Source organism: Oncorhynchus gorbuscha, linkage group LG04, assembly GCF_021184085.1.
Source record: "Oncorhynchus gorbuscha isolate QuinsamMale2020 ecotype Even-year linkage group LG04, OgorEven_v1.0, whole genome shotgun sequence".
In the NCBI taxonomy this organism is placed as follows: domain Eukaryota; kingdom Metazoa; phylum Chordata; class Actinopteri; order Salmoniformes; family Salmonidae; genus Oncorhynchus; species Oncorhynchus gorbuscha.
In genome coordinates, this window is record NC_060176.1 from 79,283,687 (window position 1) to 79,309,891 (window position 26,205).

At 46.0% G+C, this 26,205-nt stretch overlaps 1 protein-coding gene across 2 annotated transcripts; it reads left to right on the forward strand.

The window, feature by feature from the left end:
* The first annotated feature begins 4,909 nt into the window (after positions 1–4,909).
* ppm1f (protein phosphatase, Mg2+/Mn2+ dependent, 1F) lies at positions 4,910–24,753 on the forward strand. Of its 2 annotated transcripts, none has more exons than XM_046348177.1 (8): positions 4,910–5,182; positions 8,056–8,236; positions 11,946–12,076; positions 12,623–12,828; positions 21,554–21,742; positions 22,756–22,899; positions 23,087–23,180; positions 23,501–24,753. In XM_046348177.1, exons 2-8 carry the CDS (start codon positions 8,058–8,060, stop codon positions 23,878–23,880), a joined length of 1,323 nt encoding a protein of 440 aa, XP_046204133.1. In that variant the 5' UTR covers positions 4,910–5,182; positions 8,056–8,057; the 3' UTR covers positions 23,881–24,753. The 2 variants fall into 2 exon arrangements, with proteins under 2 accessions (XP_046204133.1, XP_046204131.1); XM_046348175.1 differs by having other exon boundaries at positions 4,911–5,182; positions 8,051–8,236.
* Positions 24,754–26,205: the final 1,452 nt, after the last annotated feature.

The following is a 26,205-nucleotide window of genomic DNA, read 5'->3' on the forward strand; positions in this document are numbered from 1 at the left end:
TGTTATTGTAGCTGTCTTAGCAGATTGCGCCTGGGGAGAGAAACACTGATCTATGTCATCTACATCTACATCTACATCTTCATCAGTAGGCGGGTTTCCATTGACCCAGTTAATTAGACAAAAGCAATGTCGCCCCCCCAAAAAATCACTGTGACGTGTGTATTGGGACATGGTAGCATGTGTATTGGGACATGGTAGCATGTGTATTGGGACATGGTAGCATGTGTAATGGGACAGGGCAGCATGTGTAATGGGACAGGGTAGCATGTGTAATGGGACAGGGTAGCATGTGTAATGGGACAGGGCAGCATGTGTATTGGGACAGGGCAGCATTTGTAATGGGACACGGCAGCATGTGTATTGGGACAGGGCGCATGTGTATTGGGACAGGGCAGCATGTGTAATGGGACAGGGTAGGATGTGTAATGGGACAGGGTAGGATGTGTAATGGGACAGGGTAGGATGTGTAATGGGACAGGGCAGCATGTGTAATAGGACAGGGCAGCATATGTATTGGGACAGGGCAGCATGTGTATTTGGACAGGGTAACATGTGTATTGGGAGAGAGCAACATGTGTATTGGGACAGGGCCGTAATAGGAGAAATGTTCAAAAGATTGGAAACAAAATCATCCACTCCACATTTCATTATTAATGCCTACTGCTGGCTAAATCTAGTTTTCAACTATAAAAATACAGGACAAACGATTGTCTTTTTTCTTTACAGGAGTTTCACCATCCAATTAGGCTATTTCAGATCCAAGGATGAAATCTCTTGATCCACCATCTTGTTTTAAAGAGTTTAAAAGAAAAAAAACAACAATAATGCAACTGTCTAATAATAATAATGAAATAACCCGCAAATTATTAACTGCCTTGCTCAAGGGCAGAACGGCAGATTTTTCCATCTTGCCGACTTGGGGATTCGAACCAGCGACGTTTCAGTTACTGGCCCAACACTCTTAGATCTGTATAGTAACCCAAGTTTATAGTTAATTGTTTTATTAATATAATCAATAATTAGCTTTCCAAAAATGTATTTCGAATCTATCCTCAAAATCAGATATTTCAAACAATCAACACTTTCAAACATTGTTCTACCACTTACAGTGGGGCAAAAAAGTATTTAGTCAGCAGCCAATTGTGCAAGTTACATTTACATTTTACATTTAAGTCATTTAGCAGACGCTCTTATCCAGAGCGACTTACAAATTGGTGCAATCACCTTATGACATCCAGTGGGACAGTCACTTACAATAGTGCATCTAAAACTTAGGGGGGGTGGGGTGAGAGGGATTACTTAACCTATCCTAGGTATTCCTTAAAGAGGTGGGGTTTCAGGTGTCTCCGGATTTGTTCCACCATTGGGGGCCAGGGCAGCGAACAGTTTTGACTGGGCTGAGCGGGAGCTGTACTTCCTCAGTGGTAGGGAGGCGAGCAGGCCAGAGGTGGATGAACGCAGTGCCCTTGTTTGGGTGTAGGGCCTGATCAGAGCCTGGAGGTACTGAGGTGCCGTTCCCCTCACAGCTCCGTAGGCATGGTCTTGTAGCGGATTTCAACTGGAAGCCAGTGGAGAGAACGGAGGAGCGGGGTGACGTGAGAGAACTTTGAACACCAGACGGGCTGCGGCGTTCTGGATGAGTTGAAGGGGTTTAATGGCACAGGCAGGGAGCCCAGCCAACAGCGAGTTGCAGTAATCCAGACGGAGATGACAAGTGCCTGGATTATTTCCTGTGTGAGGCAGGGTCGTACTCTGCGGATGTTGTAGAGCATGAACCTAAACGGGCCACCGCCTTGATGTTAGTTGAGAACGACAGGGTGTTGTCCAGGATCACGCCAAGGTTCTTGGCGCTCTGGGAGGAGGACACAATGGAGTTGTCAACCGTGATGGCGAGATCATGGAACGGGCAGTCCTTCCCGGGAGGAAGAGCAGCTCCGTCTTGCCGAGGTTCAGCTTGAGGTGGTGATCCGTCATCCACACTGATATGTCTGCCAGACATGCAGAGATGCGATGCCACCTGGTCATCAGAAGGAGGAAAGGAGAAGATTAATTGTGTGTCGTCTGCATAGCAATGATAAGAGAGACCATGTGAGGTTATGACAGAGCCAAGTGACTTGGTGTATAGCGAGAATAGGAGAGGGCCAAGAACAGAGCCCTGGGGGACACCAGTGGTGAGAGCGCGTGGTGAGGAGACAGATTCTCGCCACGCCACCTGGTAGGAGCGACCTGTCAGGTAGGACGCAATCCAAGCGTGGGCCGCGCCGGAGATGCCCAACTCGGAGAGGGTGGAGAGGAGGATCTGATGGTTCACAGTATCGAAGTTCTCCCACTTAAAAAAGATGAGAATGGCCTGTAATTTTCATCATAGGTACACTTCAACTATGACAGACAAGATGAGATTTTTTTCCCCCTAGAAAATCACATTGTAGGATTTTTTATGAATTTATTTGCAAATTATGGTGGAAAATAAGTATTTGGTCACCTACAAACAAGCAAGATTTCTGGCTCTCACAGACCTGTAACTTCTTCTTTAAGAGGCTCCTCTGTCCTCCAATCGTTACCTGTAGTAATGGAACCTGTTTGAACTTATCAGTATAAAAGACACCTGTCCACAACCTCAAACAGTCACACTCCAAACTCCACTATGGCCAAGACCAAAGAGCTGTCAAAGGACACCAGAAACAAAATTGTAGACCTGCACCAGGCTGGGAAGACTGAATCTGCAATAGGTAATAGGTAAGCAGCTTTTTTTGAAGAAATCAACTGTGGGAGCAATTATTAGGAAATGGAAGACATACAAGACCACTGATAAACTCCCTCGATCTGGGGTTCCACGCAAGATCTCACCCTTCGGGGTCAAAATGATCACAAGAACGGTGAGCAAAAATCCCAGAACCACACGGGGGGACCTAGTGAATGACCTGCAGAGAGCTGGGACCAAAGTAACAAAGCATACCATCAGTAACACACTACGCCGCCAGGGACACAAATCCTGCAGTGCCAGACGTGTCCCCCTGTTTAAGCCAGTACATGTCCAGGCCCATCTGAAGTTTGCTAGAGAGCATTTGGATGATCCAGAAGAAGATTGGGCGAATGTCATATGGTCAGATGAAACCAAAATCAAACTTTTTGGTAAAAACTCAACTCATCGTGTTTGGAGGACAAAGAATGCTGAGTTGCATCCAAAGAACACCATACCTACTGTGAAGCATGGGGGTGGAAACATCATGCTTTGGGGTTGTTTTTCTGCAAAGAGACCAGGACAACTGATCCGTGTAAAGGAAAGAATGAATGGGGCCATGTATCGTGAGATTTTGAGTGAAAACCTCCTTCCATCAGCAAGGACATTGAAGATGAAACGTGGCTGGGTCTTTCAGCGTGACAATGATCCCAAACACACCGCCCGGGAAACGAAGGAGTGGCTTCGTAAGAAGCATTTCAAGGTCCTGGAGTGGTCTAGCCAGTCTCCAGATCTCAACCCCATAGAAAATCTTTGGAGGGAGTTGGAACTCTGTGTTGCCCAGCAACAGCCCCAAAACATCACTGCTCTAGAGGAGATCTGCATGGAGGAATGGGCCAAAATACCAGCAACAGTGTGTGAAAACCTTGTGAAGACTTACAGAAAATGTTTGACCTCTGTCATTGCCAACAAAGGGTACATAACAAAGTATTGAGATAAACTTTTGTTATTGACCAAATACTTATTTTCCACCATAATTTGCAAAAAAAAAATCATTAAAAATCCTACAATGTGATTTTTCTGGATTTTTTTCCTCGTTTTGTCTGTCATAGTTGAAGTGTACCTATGATGAAAATTACAGGCCTCTCTCATCTTTTTAAGTGGGAGAACTTGCACAATTGGTGGCAGACTAAATACTTTTTTTGCCCCACTGTACATGCATTTTGAAATTGCCAGCTGTGTAATTTATTATTCGCCCTGTAACAAACAGCATGATATAGGACTTTTTGATTTAAAACCAAATTATACAGTATGTTATGTCACAATAAAAATTCAAACAATAGTATTATTTTCTTTGCTCAGAAAACTTGGGGGCCAAATAAAACCGTGTGTGGGCCAAGTTCGGCCTGGGGGCTGCCAGTTGGGGAACCCTGGTATACATACAGGTACATACAGGCAGTCGCAAATGTATTAATGCGCAATATGCCTAAATGGATGATGGAAACACATCCACGACTTAATTTTATTCGACACTGGGTTTCAGCGAAAAAGTTTTGTGTGTGTGTGTGTGTGAGGTCATTACGTCCAGCTGTTTTTATCGACACGACAGTTCAACGGAAACGCATCGCAGCATGTATATTGTACCATCTATTGTATATGCCGAATATTCTAAATGTCGACACAAAAAAAAATCACAGGACAAGTTAATGGAAACGTGGCTAATGTTAGTGTCCTGTGAGGGAGTGTCACATTTACTGAAGTGCAAATCTTTCTGAATAACCCAGACTGAATAGGCTTTCGTTTGTCTCGTCTGGCCAGCCTTCTACAACATCTGTTTCGTTCAGTTTAGGCTTCCAAAGGCTCGTATTTTATATACCCTATAAACGGTTGAGATTTTGCCCATTTTGAGACTTATCTAATATGTTCATAGATCTGTGTTTGGCTGCGTAGACACTACGGGAATTTAACGTTCCTGAACATTGGACTCGACTTGCAGAGCGCATGACAGACCATGGTAGAATCTCAAATGTGACATCCTCGTGTCCTCTCTCTCCTGCTGAAAACCCATTGGATTAAGGAAGCCAGAGGTCCCGCCCCTCTAACCTTCTCCTCCAATAGGTTTTGAGGAGGCGCAGAGCGAGGACGCATGTAGTGTTCCATTGAGATTCTCCCATGGTCTGTGGTGTGCTCGGCCAGTCGGAGTCTGGTGTTCAGGAACGTTAAATTCCCGTAGTGTCTACGCAGCCAAACACAGATCATAGTCTCAAAATGAGCCTGTGCCCACCACGAGCAAGCCCATGATCTATACAACTCAGTGATATGCGCAATATTCAGTGTATTAGCGGGCTTCGAACAAAGTGGTTCGTTTTCACGTCGCCACGCTTCTTCTGGACTTCCATGACTTTAAACTATTTTTGTGTCAGTCTTGGAAGGGCGTGTAGTTGTCTAGCCCAGTCCAGTAGCGAGCTAGTAAAGGGAGTGCCCTGAAGAAGATAGGCCAAGGTAAGAAATGTTATCGTGTCGTACTGTAGCTTGAAAGTAGTTTGTGCTTCTTTTTTTGTTGTTGTTGCAAAGCAGGAAATAAAATCAAACATGTTGTTTGTGGAGACTCAGACTGCATCTCTGACGGTATAATATATAGCAAATAGATTTTGCAACTAGGAATGTAGACATCGAATGGCCTAACAGAAACATTTTGTCAAATACACGCAAGTCTCATCAGTGATTTTTTTAATCGTCATGTTGTGTTAAATTATTGTATTATTAAACATTAATTCACATCATGTGCACAATATTTCCTCTATTTCTGTTCCTAAGCTACGCACACACAGGTGACCACGAGCCCCTTGCTAAAGCTACACTACATCAAATCAAAGTTTATTTGTCACGTGCGCCGAATGCAACAGGTGTAGTAGACCTTACAGAGAAATGCTGAATACAACAGGTGTAGTAGACCTTACAGAGAAATGCTGAATACAACAGGTGTAGGTAGACCTTACAGTGAAATGCTGAATACAACAGGTGTAGTAGACCTTACAGTGAAATGCTGAATACAACAGGTGTAGTAGACCTTACAGTGAAATGCTGAATACAACAGGTGTAGTAGACCTTACAGTGAAATGCTGAATACAACAGGTGTAGTAGACCTCACAGTGAAATGCTGAATACAACAGGTGTAGTAGACCTTAAAGTGAAATGCTGAATACAACAGGTGTAGTAGACCTCACAGTGAAATGCTGAATACAACAGGTGTAGTAGACCTTACAGTGAAATGCTGAATACAACAGGTGTAGTAGACCTTACAGTGAAATGCTTACTTACAGGCTCTAACCAATACTGTAAAATATGTATTAGGTGAACAAGTAAAGAAATAAAAACATGCAGATAGCCCGGTTAGCCAATGTGCGGGGGGCACTGGTTGGTCGGGCCAATTGAGGTAGTATGTACATGAATGTATAGTTAAAGTGACTATGCATATAAGATAAACAGAGAGTAGCAGCAGTGTAAACATGGCCAAAAGTATGTGGACACCTGCTCGTCAAACATCTCATTCTAAAGTCATGGGCATTAATAAGGAGTTGGTCTCCCATTTGCTGTTGTCGGACACTGATGTCGGGTGATTAGTCCTGGCTTGCAGTCAGCGTTCCAATTCATCCCAAAGGTGTTCGATGGGGTTGAGGTCAGGGCTCTGTGCTGGCCAGTCAAGTTCTTCCACACCGATCTTGACAAACCATTTCTGTATGGACCTCGCTTTGTGCCCAGGGGCATTGTCATGTTGAAACAGGAAAATAGTTGGAAGCACAGAATTGTCTAGAATGTCATTGTTATGCTGTAGCTTTAAGATCTCCCTTCACTGGAACTAAGGGGCCCGAACCATGAAAATCAGCCCCAGACCATTATTCCTCCTCCGCCAAACTTTACAGTTGGCACTATGCATATGGACACTAAGCATTCCACCAAACCCAGATTCATTCTTCGGATTGCCAGTTGGTGAAACACGTTTCCACTGCTCCAGAGTCCAATGGAGGCTTTACAACACTCCAGCCGACGCTTGGCATCGGGCATGGTGAACTTATGCTTGTGTGCGGCAGCTCGGCCATGGAAACCCATTTTTTTAAGCTCCTGACGAACAGTTATTGTGCTGATGTTGCTTCCATCTGCAATTTGGAACTAGGTAGTGAGTGTTGCAACCGGGGACAGATACATTTTATGCGCTTCAGCATCCGGCGTTTTGCCCTCTACCAGGGCAAAAATTTGACGAACTGACTTGTTGGAAAAGTGGCATCCTATGACGGTGCCACGTTGAAAGTCACTGAGCTCTTCAGTAAGGTCATTCCACTGCCAATGTTTGTCTATGGAGATTGCATGGCGGTGTGCTCGTTTTTATAGACCTGTCAGCAATGGATGTTGCTGAAATAGCCAAATCCACAAATTTTGATTTCATATCAATGAGAAATCATTTTTAAAAAAGTAAAAAGTTACAGTGCCTTCAGAAAGGCACCCACACCCCATTACTTTTTCCACATTCTGTTACAAAGTGGGATTAAAATGTAATTTTACACAAACTTTTACACAAAATACTCTGTCAAAGTGGAAGAAAAATTCGAACAACAAAAGTCAACATAGTCCTTAAGTGAAATCCCTGAGCGGTTTCCTTCCTGTCCGGCAACTAAGTTAGGATGGACACCTGCATCTTTGTAGTGACTGGGTTTATTGTTACACCATCCAACGTGTCATTAATTACCACCATGTTCAAAGGGAAGTCGCTCTGGATAAGAGCGTCTGCTAAATGACTTAAATGTAATGTAAATGTAAATATTCAATGTGTTATATATATATATATATATATGAGGTGTAGCTAACTACTGGAACTACACACTACTGTTTTGCTGTGTAGCTAACTACTGGAACTACACACTACTGTTTTACCATGTAGCGGTGTAGCTAACTACTGGAACTACACACTACTGTTTTACCATGTAGCTAACTACTGGAACTACACACTACTGTTTGACCATGTAGCTAACTACTGGAACTACACACTACTGTTTGACCATGTAGCTAACTACTGGAACTACACACTACTGTTTGACCATGTAGCTAACTACTGGAACTACACACTACTGTTTTACCATGTAGCGGTGTAGCTAGCTACTGGAACTACACACTACTGTAGTTTGGATGTAGTGAGCTACTTTTGCAAAGTACCTTGAGTTAAAGGAAAGATTCACCCATTTTGAATGTTCTATTGTTTTTGTGCGCCTTTCATTCCCGGGTTCTGTTTCAATTCCAATTCCTTTTTTTTTCTCAGTTCCGTTCCCTGAACCGGTACCAACCCCTGAATGGTATGCTGTGTGTGTGTGTTCCAAGTTCAGGTATGGGTGGTGTCATGGAGGAGGAGGTGGTGCGGGGGTGCCTGAGGAGGTTCCTAGAGGATTTCCCTGCTCCGCTGGGTCCTGAAGACCCCCTGCCTCTCAACCCCCTCAGCAGGAAGGTCACCCTGGACGAACTAAGAGGAGAGAGCCTGGATCTGGGCTTACGCCTACTCAACACCAGGTGTGTGTGTGGACAAGCTGACGACAGACTGTGTGTGTGTGTGTGTGTGTGTGTGTGTGTGTGTGTGTGTGTGTGTGTGTGTGTGTGTGTGTGTGTGTGTGTGTGTGTGTGTGTGTGTGTGTGTGTGTGTGTATCTGTCTAGGTATAGGACTACCTGGTCCAATAAGAATCACTTGTTTTCATTTTCAGTTGAAAAATGTTTTGTTCCGGTTTGCTTTAATGAACATGACCCCGGTGGTGTTGATGCTGCAGCTTGCAGACCGCATTGTTTACATTCCTGTTGTGCAGCAGCAAGCTGATCCTCATATCTCTGTGTCCTGTCCTGTTCATTATACCCTGCGTGAGTAGAGGGGCTGAGTTACAGGGCTGTCTATCACAGAGAGAGAGTGAGAGAGGGGGATGGAGAAAGAGAAGAGGGAGAACAAGGAGAGGGAGAAAGGAAATGAGAGAATATGCAGTTAGATAGTTACGAAGAGTAGTCAGATAGTTACGAAGAGTAGTCCGATAGTTACGAAGAGTAGTTAGATAGTTACGAAGAGTAGTCAGATAGTTACGAAGAGTAGTCAGATAGTTACGAAGAGTAGTCAGATAGTTACGAAGAGTAGTCAGATAGTTACGAAGAGTAGTCAGATAGTTACGTCAGATAGTTACGAAGAGTAGTCAGATAGTTACGAAGAGTAGTCAGATAGTTACGAAGAGTAGTCAGATAGTTACGAAGAGTAGTCAGAAAGTTACGAAGAGTAGTCAGATAGTTACGAAGATCAGTTAGATAGATAGTCACGCAGAGCAGTTAGATAGTTACGAAGAGTAGTTAGCTAGATCGTTACGAAGAGAAAGCAACACAGCCACAGGGAGGGCTGTATGTAAACTGCCTCTGATCACACTTCAGGGATATTTACCCAGCTGGGTAACACTTTAACTGACACCCAGCGTCATAACATGTTGTGACAATGTCATAACCACGTCACATGTCATAACAGCTGACTATAACTTGTCATAATATGGTCATAACACTGTCATGACACATATTTACACCTGTTGTGAAATATATTGTGTTATTTTATGGCTGGTTATGACACCTACATAAGAGTGTCAAAACACCACTAAACCTACCACACGAGGCAAAACATTCCATTACACCGTAGCCCGTGTGTCAACAGTATGTTTATATTACATAACATTTTATGAAATCATTGTAATTGTGCAAACATGCACCAACCCCAATGCTCTGTTTGCTGATAACTGGGATGAATGTCGGAGCAGATTTCAGGAGCAGGACAAGACACCCTCTTTGTTGACTGGCTTCCAGTTGAAGCTCGCATCCGCTACAAGACCATGGTGCTTGCCTACGGAGCTGTGAGGGGAACGGCACCTCAGTACCTCCAGGCTCTGATCAGGCCCTACACCCAAATAAGGGCACTGCGTTCATCCACCTCTGGCCTGCTCGCCTCCCTACCACTGAGGAAGTACAGTTCCCGCTCAGCCCAGTCAAAACTGTTCGCTGCTCTGGCTCCCCAATGGTGGAACAAACTCCCTCACGACGCCACGACAGCGGAGTCAATCACCACCTTCTGGAGACACCTGAAACCCCACCTCTTTAAGGAATACCTAGGATAGGATAAAGTAATCCTTCTCACCCCCCCTTAAAATATTTAGATGCACTATTGTAAAGTGGCTGTTCCACTGAATGTCATAAGGTGAATGCACCAATTTGTAAGTCGCTCTGGATAAGAGCGTCTGCTAAATGACTTAAATGTAAATGTAAATGTTGACTGATATATAAGGGCTTGTACGTGATTGGCCTATCTGGCTTATGTGATTATGATGTCATAATGCTTCTTGACAGTGTCATAAAGGGAATGTTCTACAAGTTATTTAAAATATGATGGGGGAGGGGGGGATCATGACTGTAAAGAATGAATTACAGCAACAACAGAGGACTTAAGAAATGAACTTTCAAACAAAAAGGAAATGTCTTGACAGGGAAAAAAACACATTTGAATACATTTGGGTTTTGACACTATGTAGGTTTCACAACCAGCCATAAAATAACACAATCTATGTCACATCAGGTCTAAATATGTGTGTGATGAGTGTTGTTATGACCATATTATGACAAGTTATGACACGTTGTCAGCGGTTATGACCGTGTCATAACGTCTTCTTTTGCTGGGTGTCAAGTAAATTGTTTTCAAAAACAGTAGTATTGAAAACAACAAATGTCAGAGATTTAAACATCAATGTGCCAGGCCAGGCCAGAGGAGCTCTAGACAACAATGTGCCAGGCCAGGCCAGAGGAGCTCTAGACAACAATGTGCCAGGCCAGGCCAGAGGAGCTCTAGACAACAATGTGCCAGGCCAGGCCAGAGGAGCTCTAGACAACAATGTGCCAGGCCAGGCCAGAGGAGCTCTAGACAACAATGTGCCAGGCCAGAGGAGCTCTAGACAACAATGTGCCAGGCCAGAGGAGCTCTAGACAACAATGTGCCAGGCCAGGCCAGAGGAGCTCTAGACAACAATGTGCCAGGCCAGGCCAGAGGAGCTCTAGACAACAATGTGCCAGGCCAGGCCAGAGGAGCTCTAGACAACAATGTGCCAGGCCAGGCCAGAGGAGCTCTAGACAACAATGTGCCAGGCCAGGCCAGAGGAGCTCTAGACAACAATGTGCCAGGCCAGAGGAGCTCTAGACAACAATGTGCCAGGCCAGAGGAGCTCTAGACAACAATGTGCCAGGCCAGGCCAGAGGAGCTCTAGACAACAATGTGCCAGGCCAGAGGAGCTCTAGACAACAATGTGCCAGGCCAGAGGAGCTCTAGACAACAATGTGCCAGGCCAGGCCAGAGGAGCTCTAGACAACAATGTGCCAGGCCAGGCCAGAGGAGCTCTAGACAACAATGTGCCAGGCCAGGCCAGAGGAGCTCTAGACAACAATGTGCCAGGCCAGGCCAGAGGAGCTCTAGACAACAATGTGCCAGGCCAGGCCAGAGGAGCTCTAGACAACAATGTGCCAGGCCAGAGGAGCTCTAGACAACAATGTGCCAGGCCAGAGGAGCTCTAGACAACAATGTGCCAGGCCAGGCCAGAGGAGCTCTAGACAACAATGTGCCAGGCCAGGCCAGAGGAGCTCTAGACAACAATGTGCCAGGCCATAAGAGTTAGGTCTCTGATAGTGTGTCCTCTTTTGCTTCTGTCTTCTGACTCTGAGGCACTTCCTGTTTGTATGACCTAATTTCCTGTCTGTAGAATCACTATTGTTCTACCCACTTCCTGTTTCCTCCTGAGCATGTATCAGTCCCCTGTTCCACCCTGGCAGGACTCTAATCTCGTACAGAGAATTTACAGATGTGTGTGTGTGCTGTTTAGCTTTGTTTAATTTTGGCTGTGTGTGTTTACCATAGAGAGAGATAGAGGACTCCTCTTTGTATCTGTAGTGTTATATAGCGTCCATGACAGCATAGGCAGCGCCATTAAGGCAATATCCATTTTGAAGTTGTCTGTTTTTTTTCTTCTTCATTCCTCCTGATGACCTGGTTGGACATAGACTCCCAACGGGGTCACCAGGGAGGATTAACCAAAAGAAGTTGGAAGTACCACTACAGTAAAATGGTAGAAGCCCTCAATGTTGCTGCCTATACCTTTGTCCACTAGAGACCTCTAACATTCTCTATGGTGTTCACTCATAAGGACTCTCTCTCTCCTCTCAATGCAGAGACGCTCCTTCAACACTGAATGCAGCCATGTGCCACGCAGCTTTGGCTGAGCTGCTGAAGGCTGACCTTTCACCTTTCCACCTCCCCCAGGAAACCGAACAGCAGCAAGGAGAGGAACAGGAAGTTGTTTGTGAGTTCGGACTCATGATGTCATCTGTGATACAGACCACCACCTGTGTCCAGCAGAGCGTCCCCTTCTCTGTGTGTGTTTGCCGTGGCGGGGAAATGTAACCAGTTGTCATACTTGAGTAAAAGCAAAGATACCTTGAGTCATTTTCTATTAAAAGGTCAAAGTGAAAGTCACCCAGTAAAAGACTAAATTGCAGTCCGCTAGCCAGGCTGGCCAGTTCCATCACTGTGTGTGTGTGTGTGTGTGTGTGTGTGTGTGTGTGTGTGTGTGTGTGTGTGTGTGTGTGTGTGTGTGTGTGTGTGTGTGTGTGTGTGTGTGTGTGTGTGTGTGTGTGTGTGTGTGTGTGTGTGTGTGTGTGTGTGTGTGTGTGTGTCCATTGACCACCCTTTAACCCCTGGGGTTTCATCTCCCAATACCAATGAACCCCTAGACACTTGTGTAAGTCTGAAAGGCTTGGATATGTGTCCTACAATATGGAGAACATTCTCATCTGGATTACCAGAGACCTAACTGAATTTCCTCTGGCCCCTCCCCTCTCGTCCTAAGTGCTCCAATCGGAGCCCGTCCAGCGGCTGTTTCTCAATAAGCTTCGAGAGGTGGGTGTGGCTTGGCATCAGAATCTCCCCTCCCCTCTCCCAATAGGACCCTCCCGTTTCCTCATGTGCTCCGCCCACGCCATCAGGAACACTCGAAGGAAGATGGAGGATCGCCATGTGACCCTCCCTGACTTCAACACACTCACTGGCCTCAAGGTAATAACTCTGTTATAAACAGTTTATCTCAGCTGGACCCAATTCTCTTCATACCCCTTCCCCTCTGCCCTAACCAGTGCTTAACAGGAACAGTCACCTTGCCGTTGTGGATGGTTTCGTTCTGGAACCTATTTGACCGGATCCAGTACTTCTCGTGGCACTTTTTTTGCAATGAAGAAATTCAAATAAGAGTGATCAAAGTTAATTTGAGTTTCCTCTTCGTTAATTCTCCTGCCCCCCCCAAGGTGTCCTCCAACACATTGGTGCGGCTGGCTTCTGGGTTGGATGCGCACTGTGTTAAGAAGCAGTACGGCTTGGTTGGGTTGTGTTTTCAGGGGATGCATGGCTTTCGACCTTCGTCTCTCCCGAGGCCGTACGGGAGTTGTAGCGATGAGACAAGATAGTAGCTACTAAAACAATTGGATACCACGAAATTGGGGAGAAAAAGGGGTAACATTTTAAAATAGAAATATCTTATCTCATCGCTACAACTCCCGTACGGGCTGAAGAGCACAAAAACGTGTATATTTCTAGATATCATTGAAAAGCGAATCAGGTAAAGAGCTTTTATTGTTTTTCTTAAAGGGGCAGTGTTGTATTTTGAGACAGGCTTGAATAAGCTAAGTAGCCAATAGGTAGAGGGTAGCATAATTTGGGGTGGCAGGGTAGCCTAGTGGTTAGAGTGTTGGACTAGTAACCGAAAGGTTGCAAGTTCGAATCCCCGAGCTGACAAGGTACAAATCTGTCATTCTGCCCCTGAACAGGCAGTTAACCCACTGTTCCTAGGCCGTCATTGAAAATAAGAATTTGTTCTTAACTGACTTGCCTAGTAAAATAAAGGTAAATTAAAAAAAAAAAAAAATTAAATTGTAAATGGTTTTCTTGCAGCAAACAACACAACATGTTCAGTCACCACCTTGTCTGAAGGACAAGTGGATAAACAGGTTCATGTCAAGCCCTGCGTGATTTTTTTTCTCCAAAAGTCTCATGGAATGTCGGCCTACATTGAACACCACACATTGGCTGCTAATACAGGCTGTTATGTACAACTATTTCAATGTTAAAATGTCATTTTCATTTTCTCCATAGTCACTTTGGTCGGCCTACATTATGATCAAGTAGCCACAGTAGCCTACTTGGCCGCTGTTATAGCTGTAACTTAAAGCGGGTGCAGCCTCAGTGTTCACAGTAAAACTGTAACTTAGTGGGTACAGCCTCAGTGTTCACAGTAAAACTGTAACTTAGTGGGTACAGCCTCAGTGTTCACAGTAAAACTGTAACTTAAAGCGGGTACAGCCTCAGTGTTCACAGTAAAACTGTAACTTAAAGCGGGTGCAGCCTCAGTGTTCACAGTAAAACTGTAACTTAGTGGGTACAGCCTCAGTGTTCACAGTGAAACTGTAACTTAGTGGGTACAGCCTCAGTGTTCACATTAAAACTGTACCTTAAAGCATATACAGCCTCAGTGTTCACAGTAAAACTGTAACTTAAAGCAGGTACAGCCTCAGTGTTCACAGTAAAACTGTAACTTAAAGCAAGTACAGCCTCAGTGTTCACAGTAAAACTGTAACTTAGTGGGTACAGCCTCAGTGTTCACAGTAAAACTGTAACTTAAAGCGGGTACAGCCTCAGTGTTCACAGTAAAACTGTAACTTAAAGTGGGTACAGCCTCAGTGTTCACAGTAAAACTGTAACTTAAAGCAAGTACAGCCTCAGTGTTCACAGTAAAACTGTAACTTAAAGCGGGTACAGCCTCAGTGTTCACAGTAAAACTGTAACTTAAAGCAGGTACAGCCTCAGTGTTCACAGTAAAACTGTAACTTAAAGCAGGTACAGCCTCAGTGTTCACAGTAAAACTGTTACTTAAAGCAAGTACAGCCTCAGTGTTCACAGTAAAACTGTAACTTAAAGCAGGTACAGCCTCAGTGTTCACAGTAAAACTGTTACTTAAAGCAAGTACAGCCTCAGTGTTCACAGTAAAACTGTAACTTAAAGCAGGTACAGCCTCAGTGTTCACAGTAAAACTGTAACTTAAAGCAGGTACAGCCTCAGTGTTCACAGTAAAACTGTAACTTAGTGGGTACAGCCTCAGTGTTCACAGTAAAACTGTAACTTAAAGCGGGTACAGCCTCAGTGTTCACAGTAAAACTGTAACTTAAAGCAGGTACAGCCTCAGTGTTCACATTAAAACTGTAACTTAAAGCGGGTACAGCCTCAGTGTTCACAGTAAAACTGTAACTTAAAGCAAGTACAGCCTCAGTGTTCACAGTAAAACTGTAATTTAAAGCGGGTACAGCCTCAGTGTTCACAGTAAAACTGTAACTTAAAGCAGGTACAGCCTCAGTGTTCACAGTAAAACTGTAACTTAAAGCAGGTACAGCCTCAGTGTTCACAGTAAAACTGTTACTTAAAGCAAGTACAGCCTCAGTGTTCACAGTAAAACTGTAACTTAAAGCAGGTACAGCCTCAGTGTTCACAGTAAAACTGTTACTTAAAGCAAGTACAGCCTCAGTGTTCACAGTAAAACTGTAACTTAAAGCAGGTACAGCCTCAGTGTTCACAGTAAAACTGTAACTTAAAGCAGGTACAGCCTCAGTGTTCACAGTAAAACTGTAACTTAAAGCAGGTACAGCCTCAGTGTTCACAGTAAAACTGTAACTTAAAGCAGGTACAGCCTCAGTGTTCACAGTAAAACTGTAACTTAAAGCAGGTACAGCCTCAGTGTTCACAGTAAAACTGTAACTTAAAGCAGGTACAGCCTCAGTGTTCACAGTAAAACTGTAACTTAAAGCAGGTACATCCTCAGTGTTCACAGTAAACGTGCGCTGGAAGTTATGATCAAGTTATGATTATGATCAAGTAGCCACAGTAGCCTACTTGGCCGCTGTTATAGCTGTAACTTAAAGCGGGTGCAGCCTCAGTGTTCACAGTAAAACTGTAACTTAGTGGGTACAGCCTCAGTGTTCACAGTAAAACTGTAACTTAAAGCGGGTACAGCCTCAGTGTTCACATTAAAACTGTAACTTAAAGCGGGTACAGCCTCAGTGTTCACAGTAAAACTGTAACTTAAAGCAAGTACAGCCTCAGTGTTCACAGTAAAACTGTAACTTAAAGCGGGTACAGCCTCAGTGTTCACAGTAAAACTGTAACTTAAAGCAGGTACAGCCTCAGTGTTCACAGTAAAACTGTAACTTAAAGCAGGTACAGCCTCCGTGTTCACAGTAAAACTGTAACTTAAAGCAGGTACAGCCTCAGTGTTCACAGTAAAACTGTAACTTAAAGCAGGTACAGCCTCAGTGTTCACAGTAAAACTGTAACTTAAAGCAGGTACAGCCTCAGTGTTCACAGTAAACGTGCGCTGGAAGTTGCACAGAATTCAAGTTTTTAAATGAATTCAAACGATCAAGTTTGCACTCAGCAGACCTGAAATTATGCTCAGTGACAAATAAATAACGATCACATTTACATAAGTATTCAGACCCTTGACTCAGTACTTTGTTGAAGCACCTTTTGGCAGTGATCACAGCCTTAAGTCTTCTTGGGTATGACACTCCAAGCTTGGAACACCTGTATTTCATTCTTCTGTACAGATCCTCTCAAGCTGTGTCAGGTTAAATGGGGAGTGTCACTGCACAGCTATTTTCAGGCCTCTCCAGAGATTATAGATCGGGTTCAAGTCCGGGCTCTGGCTGGGCCACTCTCAAGGACATTCAAAGACGTGTCCCAAAGCCACTCCTACTCACTCCTATGTTGTCTTGGCTGTGTGCTTAGGGTTGTTGTCCTGTTCGAATGTGAACTTTCAGGTCCTTAGCGCTCTGGAGCAGATTTTCATCAAGAATCTCTCTGTACTTTGCTCCGTTCATCTTTCCCTCAATCCTGACTAGTCTCACAGTCCCTGCCGCTGAAAAACATCCCCACAGCATGATGATGCTGCCACCACTATGCTTCACCGTAGGGACGGTGCCAGGTTTTTCCTCCAGAAATGATGCTTGGCATTCAGGCCAAAGAGTTCAATCTTGGTTTAATCAGACCAGAGAATCTTGTTTCTCATGGTCTGAGAGTCCTTTAGGTGCCTTTTGGCAAACTCAAAGTGGGCTGTCATGTGCCTTTTACTGAGGGGTGGCTTCAGTCTGGCCACTCTACCATAAAGACCTGATTGGTGGAATGCTGCAGAGATGGTTGTCTTCTGGAAGTTTCTCCCATCTCAACAGAGGAACTCTGGAGCTCTTTCAGATTAACCATCGCGTTCTTGATCACTTCCCAGACCAAGGCCCTTCTCCCCCGATTGCTCAGTTTGGCCAGGCGGCCAGCTCTAGAAAGAATGTTGGTGGTTCCACATTTTTTTCCATTTATGAATGATGGAAGCCGGGGGTCCTCCCGAGTGACGCAGCAGTCTAAAGCACTGCATTGTAGTGCTAGAGGCATCACTACAGACTCTCGTTTTAATCCCAGGCTGTGTAGCACATTGGGGAGGCTGGCTTCCTGGTTAAGCGAGCGGTGTGTCACGAAGCAGTGCAGCTTGGGTCGTGGTTCGGAAGACACATGGCTCTCGACCTTCGCCTCTCCCGAGTCCGGTACGGGAGTTGCAGCGATGGGACAAGACTGTAACTACCAATTGGATGCCGCGGAAAAAGGGTGAATACCTAAACGATTTATGTCCATTTAAAAATGAGTACGCCACAAAATTTGGGACAAGACTGTAACTACCAATTGGATTTCACGAAATTGGGGAGAATAGATTGATGAGGAAAACAAATATTTAATACATTTTAGAATAAGGATCTAATGTACCGTAAAGGTAGAACATGTCTGACATACTTTCCAAATACACTGTACATTCTTTATAATTATATATATTTTTTTCCTAAAATAAATAATTGTGAAGCTCAGCACCCATGAATACACACCACTGTCATGTACACGCCTTTTTATGTGGGGAAATAGCTTTTACCCTCTTATTGCGTTGCCAACATTGATCAAAGCTCAACATTGATCAAAGCTCAACATTGATCAAAGCTCAACATTGCTTATTTTCTTGATCAGAGTTCTAATCGCGCCTGCCTTTTTGCTAGCGAGGAGAATCATGTACAGTTGGTAAGCCTAACTTCCCCCGTAGGCCTAACTTCCCCGTAGGCCTAACTTCCCCGTAGGCCTAACTTCCCCGTAGGCCTAACTTCCCCGTAGGCCTAACTTCCCCGTAGGCCTAACTTCCCCGTAGGCCTAACTTCCCCGTAGGCTGACATTTAAAATGCGATCAAATGCCAATAATCCAGTTCTATAAATCCTTGGTTTTGGTTTATATCGGTGGTTGTTCGTCGTATCTTGATCATCCACTGGCGTTGATAGTTTACCCTCTACATCCCTGGAGTTGGTAGTTTACCCTCTACATCCCTGGAGTTGGTAGTTTACCCTCTACACCCTCTGGAGTTGATAGTTTACCCTCTACACCCCTGGAGTTGGTAGTTTACCCTCTACACCCCTGGAGTTGGTAGTTTACCCCTGGAGTTGGTAGTTTACCCTCTACACCCCTGGAGTTGGTAGTTTACCCCCTGGAGTTGGTAGTTTACCCTCTACACCCCTGGAGTTGGTAGTTTACCCTCTACATCCCTGGAGTTGGTAGTTTACCCTCTACACCCCCGGAGTTGGTAGTTTACCCCCTGGAGTTGGTAGTTTACCCTCTACATCCCTGGAGTTGATAGTTTACCCTCTACACCCCTGGAGTTGATAGTTTACCCTCTACATCCCTGGAGTTTATAGTTTACCCTCTGGAGTTGATAGTTTACCCTCTACATCCCTGGAGTTGATAGTTTACCCTCTACACCCCTGGAGTTGATAGTTTACCCCCTGGAGTTGATAGTTTACCCTCTACATCCCTGGAGTTGATAGTTTACCCCCTGGAGTTGATAGTTTACCCTCTACACCCTCTGGAGTTGATAGTTTACCCTCTTGAGTTGATAGTTTACCCCCTGGAGTTGGTAGTTTACCCCTGGAGTTGGTAGTTTACCCTCTACACCCCTGGAGTTGATAGTTTACCCTCTACACCCCTGGAGTTGATAGTTTACCCTCTACATCCCTGGAGTTGATAGTTTACCCTCTACATCCCTGGAGTTGGTAGTTTACCCTCTACATCCCTGGAGTTGGTAGTTTACCCTCTACATCCCTGGAGTTGATAGTTTACCCTCTACACCCCTGGAGTTGATAGTTTACCCTCTGGAGTTGGTAGTTTACCCTCTGGAGTTGGTAGTTTACCCTCTACACCCCCGGAGTTGGTAGTTTACCCTCTGGAGTTGGTAGTTTACCCTCTACACCCCTGGAGTTGGTAGTTTACACTCTGGAGTTGGTAGTTAACCCCTGGAGTTGGTAGTTTACCCTCTGGAGTTGGTAGTTTACCCTCTACACCCCCGGAGTTGGTAGTTTACCCTCTACACCCCTGGAGTTGGTAGTTTACACTCTGGAGTTGGTAGTTTACCCCTGGAGTTGGTAGTTTACCCTCTGGAGTTGGTAGTTTACCCTCTACACCCCCGGAGTTGGTAGTTTACCCTCTACACCCCTGGAGTTGATAGTTTACCCTCTACACCCCTGGAGTTGGTAGTTTACCCCTGGAGTTGATAGTTTACCCTCTGGAGTTGGTAGTTTACCCCTGGAGTTGGTAGTTTACCCTCTGGAGTTGATAGTTTACTCTCTACATCCCTGGAGTTGATAGTTTACCCTCTACATCCCTGGAGTTGGTAGTTTACCCTCTACATCCCTGGAGTTGGTAGTTTACCCTCTACATCCCTGGAGTTGATAGTTTACCCTCTACATCCCTGGAGTTGATAGTTTACCCTCTACATCCCTGGAGATGATAGTTTACCCTCTACACCCCTGGAGTTGATCGTTTACCCTCTACACCCCTGGAGTTGATAGTTTACCCTCTACACCCCTGGAGTTGATAGTTTACCCTCTACACCCCTGGAGTTGATAGTTTACCCTCTACATCCCTGGAGTTGATAGTTTACCCTCTACACCCCTGGAGTTGGTAGTTTACCCTCTACACCCCTGGAGTTGATAGTTTACCCTCTACACCCCTGGAGTTGATAGTTTACCCTCTACACCCCTGGAGTTGATAGTTTACCCTCTACACCCCTGGAGTTGGTAGTTTACCCTCTACACCCCTGGAGTTGGTAGTTTACCCTCTATGCACTATTGTAAAGTGGCTGTTCCACTGGATGTCATAAGGTGAATGCACCAATTTGTAAGTCGCTCTGGATAAGAGCGTCTGCTAAATGACTTAAATGTAAATGTACATCTCTGGAGTTGGTAGTTTACCCCCTACAGCCCCGGAGTTGGTAGTTTACCCCCGGAGTTGGTAGTTTACCCTCTACACCCCCGGAGTTGGTAGTTTACCCCCGGAGTTGGTAGTTTACCCTCTACAGCCCCGGAGTTGGTAGTTTACCCTCTACACCCCCGGAGTTGGTAGTTTACCCCCGGAGTTGGTAGTTTACCCTCTACACCCCCGGAGTTGGTAGTTTACCCTCTACACCCCTGGAGTTGGTAGTTTACCCTCTACACCCCTGGAGTTGGTAGTTTACCCTCTACACCCCTGGAGTTGGTAGTTTACCCTCTACACCCCCGGAGTTGGTAGTTTACCCCCGGAGTTGGTAGTTTACCCTCTACACCCCCGGAGTTGGTAGTTTACCCCCGGAGTTGGTAGTTTACCCTCTACACCTCTGGAGTTGGTAGTTTACCCTCTACATCCCTGGAGTTGGTAGTTTACCCTCTACACCCCTGGAGTTGGTAGTTTACCCCTGGAGTTGGTAGTTTACCCTCTGGAGTTGGTAGTTTACCCTCTGGAGTTGGTAGTTTACCCTCTGGAGTTGGTAGTTTACCCTCTGGAGTTGATAGTTTACCCCCTGGAGTTGGTAGTTTACCCTCTACACCTCTGGAATTGGTAGTTTACCCTCTGGAGTTGGTAGTTTACCCTCTACACCCCTGGAGTTGGTAGTTTACCCTCTACACCCCTGGAGTTGGTAGTTTACCCTCTACACCCCTGGAGTTGGTAGTTTACCCTCTACACCCCTGGAGTTGGTAGTTTACCCTCTACACCCCTGGAGTTGGTAGTTTACCCTCTACACCCCTGGAGTTGGTAGTTTACCCTCTACACCCCTGGAGTTGGTAGTTTATCCCCTGGAGTTGATAGTTTACCCTCTACACCCCTGGAGTTGGTAGTTTACCCCCTGGAGTTGATAGTTTACCCTCTACACCCCTGGAGTTGGTAGTTTACCCTCTGGAGTTGGTAGTTTACCCTCTGGAGTTGGTAGTTTACCCCTGGAGTTGGTAGTTTACCCTCTGGAGTTGGTAGTTTACCCCTGGAGTTGGTAGTTTACCCTCTACACCCCTGGAGTTGGTAGTTTACCCTCTACACCCCTGGAGTTGGTAGTTTACCCCCGGAGTTGGTAGTTTACCCTCTACACCCCTGGAGTTGGTAGTTTACCCCTGGAGTTGGTAGTTTACCCTCTGGAGTTGGTAGTTTACCCTCTACATTTACATTTACATTTAAGTCATTTACCTGGGTATAAGCAGTTCAGGGGAGGATCTTCCAGCTTACAGATCTACTTCCATGGAAGGAGAAGAGGAAGGGTTCCATTTGGGACTTCGTTTCTCGGTTCCATTTATTGGAGCACTTCTTTCTTACTGCAAGTTGATTGGCTGAACCTCTGACTGCTTCCTGTACCTCTTCCTGTAGGACGGTGTGGAGCGTGGTTACTATGCTGTGTTTGACGGGCATGGCGGCGTGGACGCTGCTATTTATGCCGCCACCCACCTGCACGTCACTCTCAGCCAGCAGGAGGAGCTGCAGAGCGACCCGGCCACTGCCTTCAAGACAGCCTTCACTCGCACTGATGACATGTTGAGAGGGAAAGCCAAGAGAGAGGTAAGCAATAGACATGGTGGAGATTGGGGCTTTTATCTGGAAAGCCTAGAGAGAGGTAAACAATAGACATGGTGGAGATTGGGGCTTTTATCTGGAAAGCCTAGAGAGAGGTAAACAATAGACATGGTGGAGATTGGGGCTTTTATCTGGAAAGCCTAGAGAGAGGTAAGCAATAGATAGACATGGTGGAGATTGGGGCTTTTATCTGGAAAGCCTAGAGAGCGGTAAGCAATAGACATGGTGGAGATTGGGATGATGTGAAGGTTAGGCTGGGTAGGACTGGACAATCCTCTCATCCTCTATGATGTGAATGTGTTGGATGCTGGGAAGGTTGTCTGTCTATGTGACGGGGGTGTGTCTGTCTGTGTGACGGGGGTGTGTCTGTCTGTGTGACGGGGGTGTGTCTGTCTGTGTGACGGGGGTGTGTCTGTCTGTGTGACGGGGGTGTGTCTGTCTGTGTGACGGGGTGTGTGTGTCTGTCTGTGTGACGGGGTGTGTCTGTCTGTGACGGAGGTGTGTCTGTCTGTGACGGGAGTGTGTCTGTCTGTGTGACGGGGGTGTGTCTGTCTGTGTGACGGGGTGTGTCTGTCTGTGTGACGGGGTGTGTCTGTCTGTGTGACGGGGGTGTGTGTGTCTGTCTGTGTGACGGGGTGTGACGGGGGTGTGTCTGTCTGTGACGGAGGTGTGTCTGTCTGTGACGGGGGTGTGTCTGTCTGTGTGACGGGGGTGTGTCTGTCTGTGTGACGGGGGTGTGTCTGTCTGTGTGACGGGGGTGTGTCTGTCTGTGTGACGGGGTGTGTGTGTCTGTCTGTGTGACGGGGTGTGACGGGGGTGTGTCTGTCTGTGACGGAGGTGTGTCTGTCTGTGACGGGGGTGTCTGTCTGTGTGACGGGGGTGTGTCTGTCTGTGTGACGGGGGTGTGTCTGTCTGTGTGACGGGGGTGTGTCTGTCTGTGTGACGGGGGTGTGTCTGTCTGTGTGACGGGGGTGTGTCTGTCTGTGTTGTGTCTGCAGCGTCTTCGCAGCGGCACTACAGGCGTGGCGGTGCTGCTGCAAGGGGAGTGGCTTCATGTGGCGTGGCTGGGAGACTCCCAGAGCATGCTGGTCCGACGGGGACAAGACATCCCTCTGATGGACCCACACAAGCCTGACAGAGAGGTCACACACACTTTATTTATTATTTTAACCCTTATTTAACTAGGCAAGTCAGTTAAGAACAAATTCATATTTACAATGCCGGCCTCCCTTATCCCAGACGACGCTGGGCCAGTTGTGCACCGCCCTATGGGACACACACACACATACACACAGTGCTAAACATCTCTCCACTGCTGTCTTCCTATAGGATGAGAAGCAGCGTATAGAAGGCCTGGGTGGATGCATCGTCTTCATGGGCTGTTGGCGTGTCAACGGAACCTACGCCGTCTCTAGGGCCATAGGTGAGTGGAACCCAACCTTGTGGTGGTTGAAACAACACCCCAGGAAAAAAAAAAAACAACTCTGCTCTTCTTCTTCTTCAACATGCCTCCACTGTTACCTTGGTAACCTCTGTCTTGAAATGGCTTTCTTTGCAATCCTCCGTCTCTATTTTGATGCCTGTAACTGTATGTTCATATTTATACTGAACTGATGAGCACAGACTGATATGCAAGCCAGGACGGTGCACATCCAATAATACTCAACACATCTAATAACCAGTCTCTTTTACTTTACTTGTGAACCGCTGCCTCTACACACTGACACAACACCTCCTTCCCAGGGGACTTTGACCAGAAGCCGTATGTCTCTGGCGACGCTGACTGTTCCTCCACACGGCTACACGGAGACGAGGACTACATCCTCCTGGCCTGCGACGGTTTCTTCGACGTCGTCCGGCCCGCAGAGGTCCCGGCTCTGGTTCTCGGGACGCTACGGGAGCAGGGGGAACCCCAGGGGGCCGTGGAGGGGGCCGGGTGTGAAGAGATCTCAGAGGGTGTACTAGGGGAGCGAGTGGCCCAGGAGCTAGTAGCTCACGCCAAGGCAGCAGGCTCTAGTGATAACATCACTGTCATGGTGGTGTTTCTATGTCCTCCTGCACAGCTACTGCTCCAGGACCAGAGCAACATCGCTGTTGCTACTGAGGGGCCAGCCCAGGAGTAGGGTAAAGTTGTCCCTAGGCACTGATCTGGGGTAAGTTTTGTATTAATGGTTTGTACTAACGGTTAAGGTTAGAATTCGGGGGAGGGGGGGCTCACCGCTGATCCTAGATCTGTACCTAGGGGAAACTTCACCCCGGAGTGCCAGCCCAGGCCTCCAACTCCCAGAACACACAGGGGCTGTGAGACAGGAAGACTGCTGCTGTTACCCACAGTGCACGTGGGCAGGAATTGGACTGGATTTAAAAGGCAGTATTTATTATGTAATGACGTGACGGTGCCAAGCTTCTCGGTCACTGCGTGTTGTGGTCAGCCTTTTGAATCAACGCTGGTGCTGAAACAGATATTCAACTGGACTGGAGAAGCTCTGTTCATAACAAAACAAGTCTTGGCACAGACTAATAGTTTCTACTATGGTTCTGCCAATGGTCAGAATCCAGTGTGCTTCAATAAGGTCCCTCTGGATTCGTCAGGAGATGTAATGCAGAGCTGCCCAACCCTCTTCCTGGAGATCTACTGTCCTGTAGGTTTTCAGTCCAACCCTCTTCCTGGAGATCACCTGTCCTGTAGGTTTTCAGTCCAACCCTCTTCCTGGAGATCTACTGTCCTGTAGGTTTTCAGTCCAACCCTCTTCCTGGAGATCTACTGCCATCTAGGTTTTCAGTCCAACCCTCTTCCTGGAGATCTACTGTCCTGTAGGTTTTCAGTCCAACCCTAATTTAGCGGTTCTGATTCAGCTAGTTAACGTCTTTGTTGAGCAGCTAATTAATATAATCAGGTGTGTTAAATTAGGGTTGGACTGACAACCCACAGGGACTGTAGATCTCCAGGAAGAGGGTTGGACTGACAACCCACAGGGACTGTAGATCTCCAGGAAGAGGGTTGGACTGACAACCCACAGGGACTGTAGATCTCCAGGAAGAGGGTTGGACTGACAACCCACAGGGACGGTAGATCTCCAGGAAGAGGGTTGGACTGACAACCTACAGGGACTGTAGATCTCCAGGAAGAGGGTTGGACTGACAACCTGCAGGGACTGTAGATCTCCAGGGAGAGGGTTGGACTGACAACCTACAGGGACTGTAGATCTCCAGGAAGAGGGTTGGACTGACAACCTACAGGAATGGTAGATCTCCAGGAAGAGGGTTGGACTGACAACCTACAGGAATGGTAGATCTCCAGGAAGAGGGTTGGACTGACAACCTACAGGAATGGTAGATCTCCAGGAAGAGGGTTGGACAGCCCTCATATAAGGGATGTAGAACTCTGTTGGTGTCTCTAACATACTCCCTCCATTTCTCTTAGCGTCACCAATTCTTTGGTATCTCTGTTACAAGCTAAGGGATAGAATGCTGTCATCCATGCCTCAGGTTTTTATTTCAGAAGGGTGTGATAGAATTATTCAGTTTCCTAACATCTTGGATTAAAAGGGCTCAGAGGATTCATCCTCTTGGATTGTTCTAAAAACAAGAGGTAAACTAGATGGGTCATTTATGTCAATACCTCAAACCACTTTTACCCCTGTTGATATGATGCGTGATATGTGCCATTTTGTGTGTCTGTGTGTGTGTGTGTGTGGGCACGTGAACTGTACGCCAAGGTGTGTGTGCACTGTACTGTTCACACGTGTGATGTGTATTTCTGTCATTTTATTTTCTGCCTTTTAAACATGATGTCAAAACACTGTCCAGCAAGAACACAAGCAGTGTAACTTTCCCACCTATATCAGTATTACGGACCAAACAGCCTTCTGTCCATGGATATTAAATATATCCTGTCCTCACTTCTTCAAGGCATTATCAGTGTTAAAAATGTCTGGATTTGGTTTTGAGGGTGAAATCCAGGATGGCAGCACTTCAGTTTTTTTGAGTCAGTGAGAGCCTACCGTGAGGGTTCGAGAAAGAGAGTTAGTTGGTTAAAACCTCTTTAAGAACTTTTGTGCCAAATGCAATTAGTCTTTGCAGCTCTTTTTTGTTTCTTGTGTGAATTAGCAGCGTAGTCATTCATTATCAGTATGCCTGTGTGGTTTGTGTTTGGAGGAGTGTCTCTCTGTAGATGCGGTGGTTGTCAGGTTGTAACAGTTCTCTATTTGTAGTGCCTTCACTAGGTGTCTCTGCTCACTTACAGGGCGAACACTAGCTGACGGTTAGCTGATTCCTTTAATCAGGACAGAGAGAGTAGAGGGGCTTTCTACCTTTTTTGATGTCTCCAAACTAACTCCTCACTCACAAACAGATTTTGAAATGAATTTAAAAGCAAAAAAAAAAAGTGTTTTATTGGAGTAGAGCTATGTGTATCTAACCAACCTTTGGCTGTTTAACTTGTACAC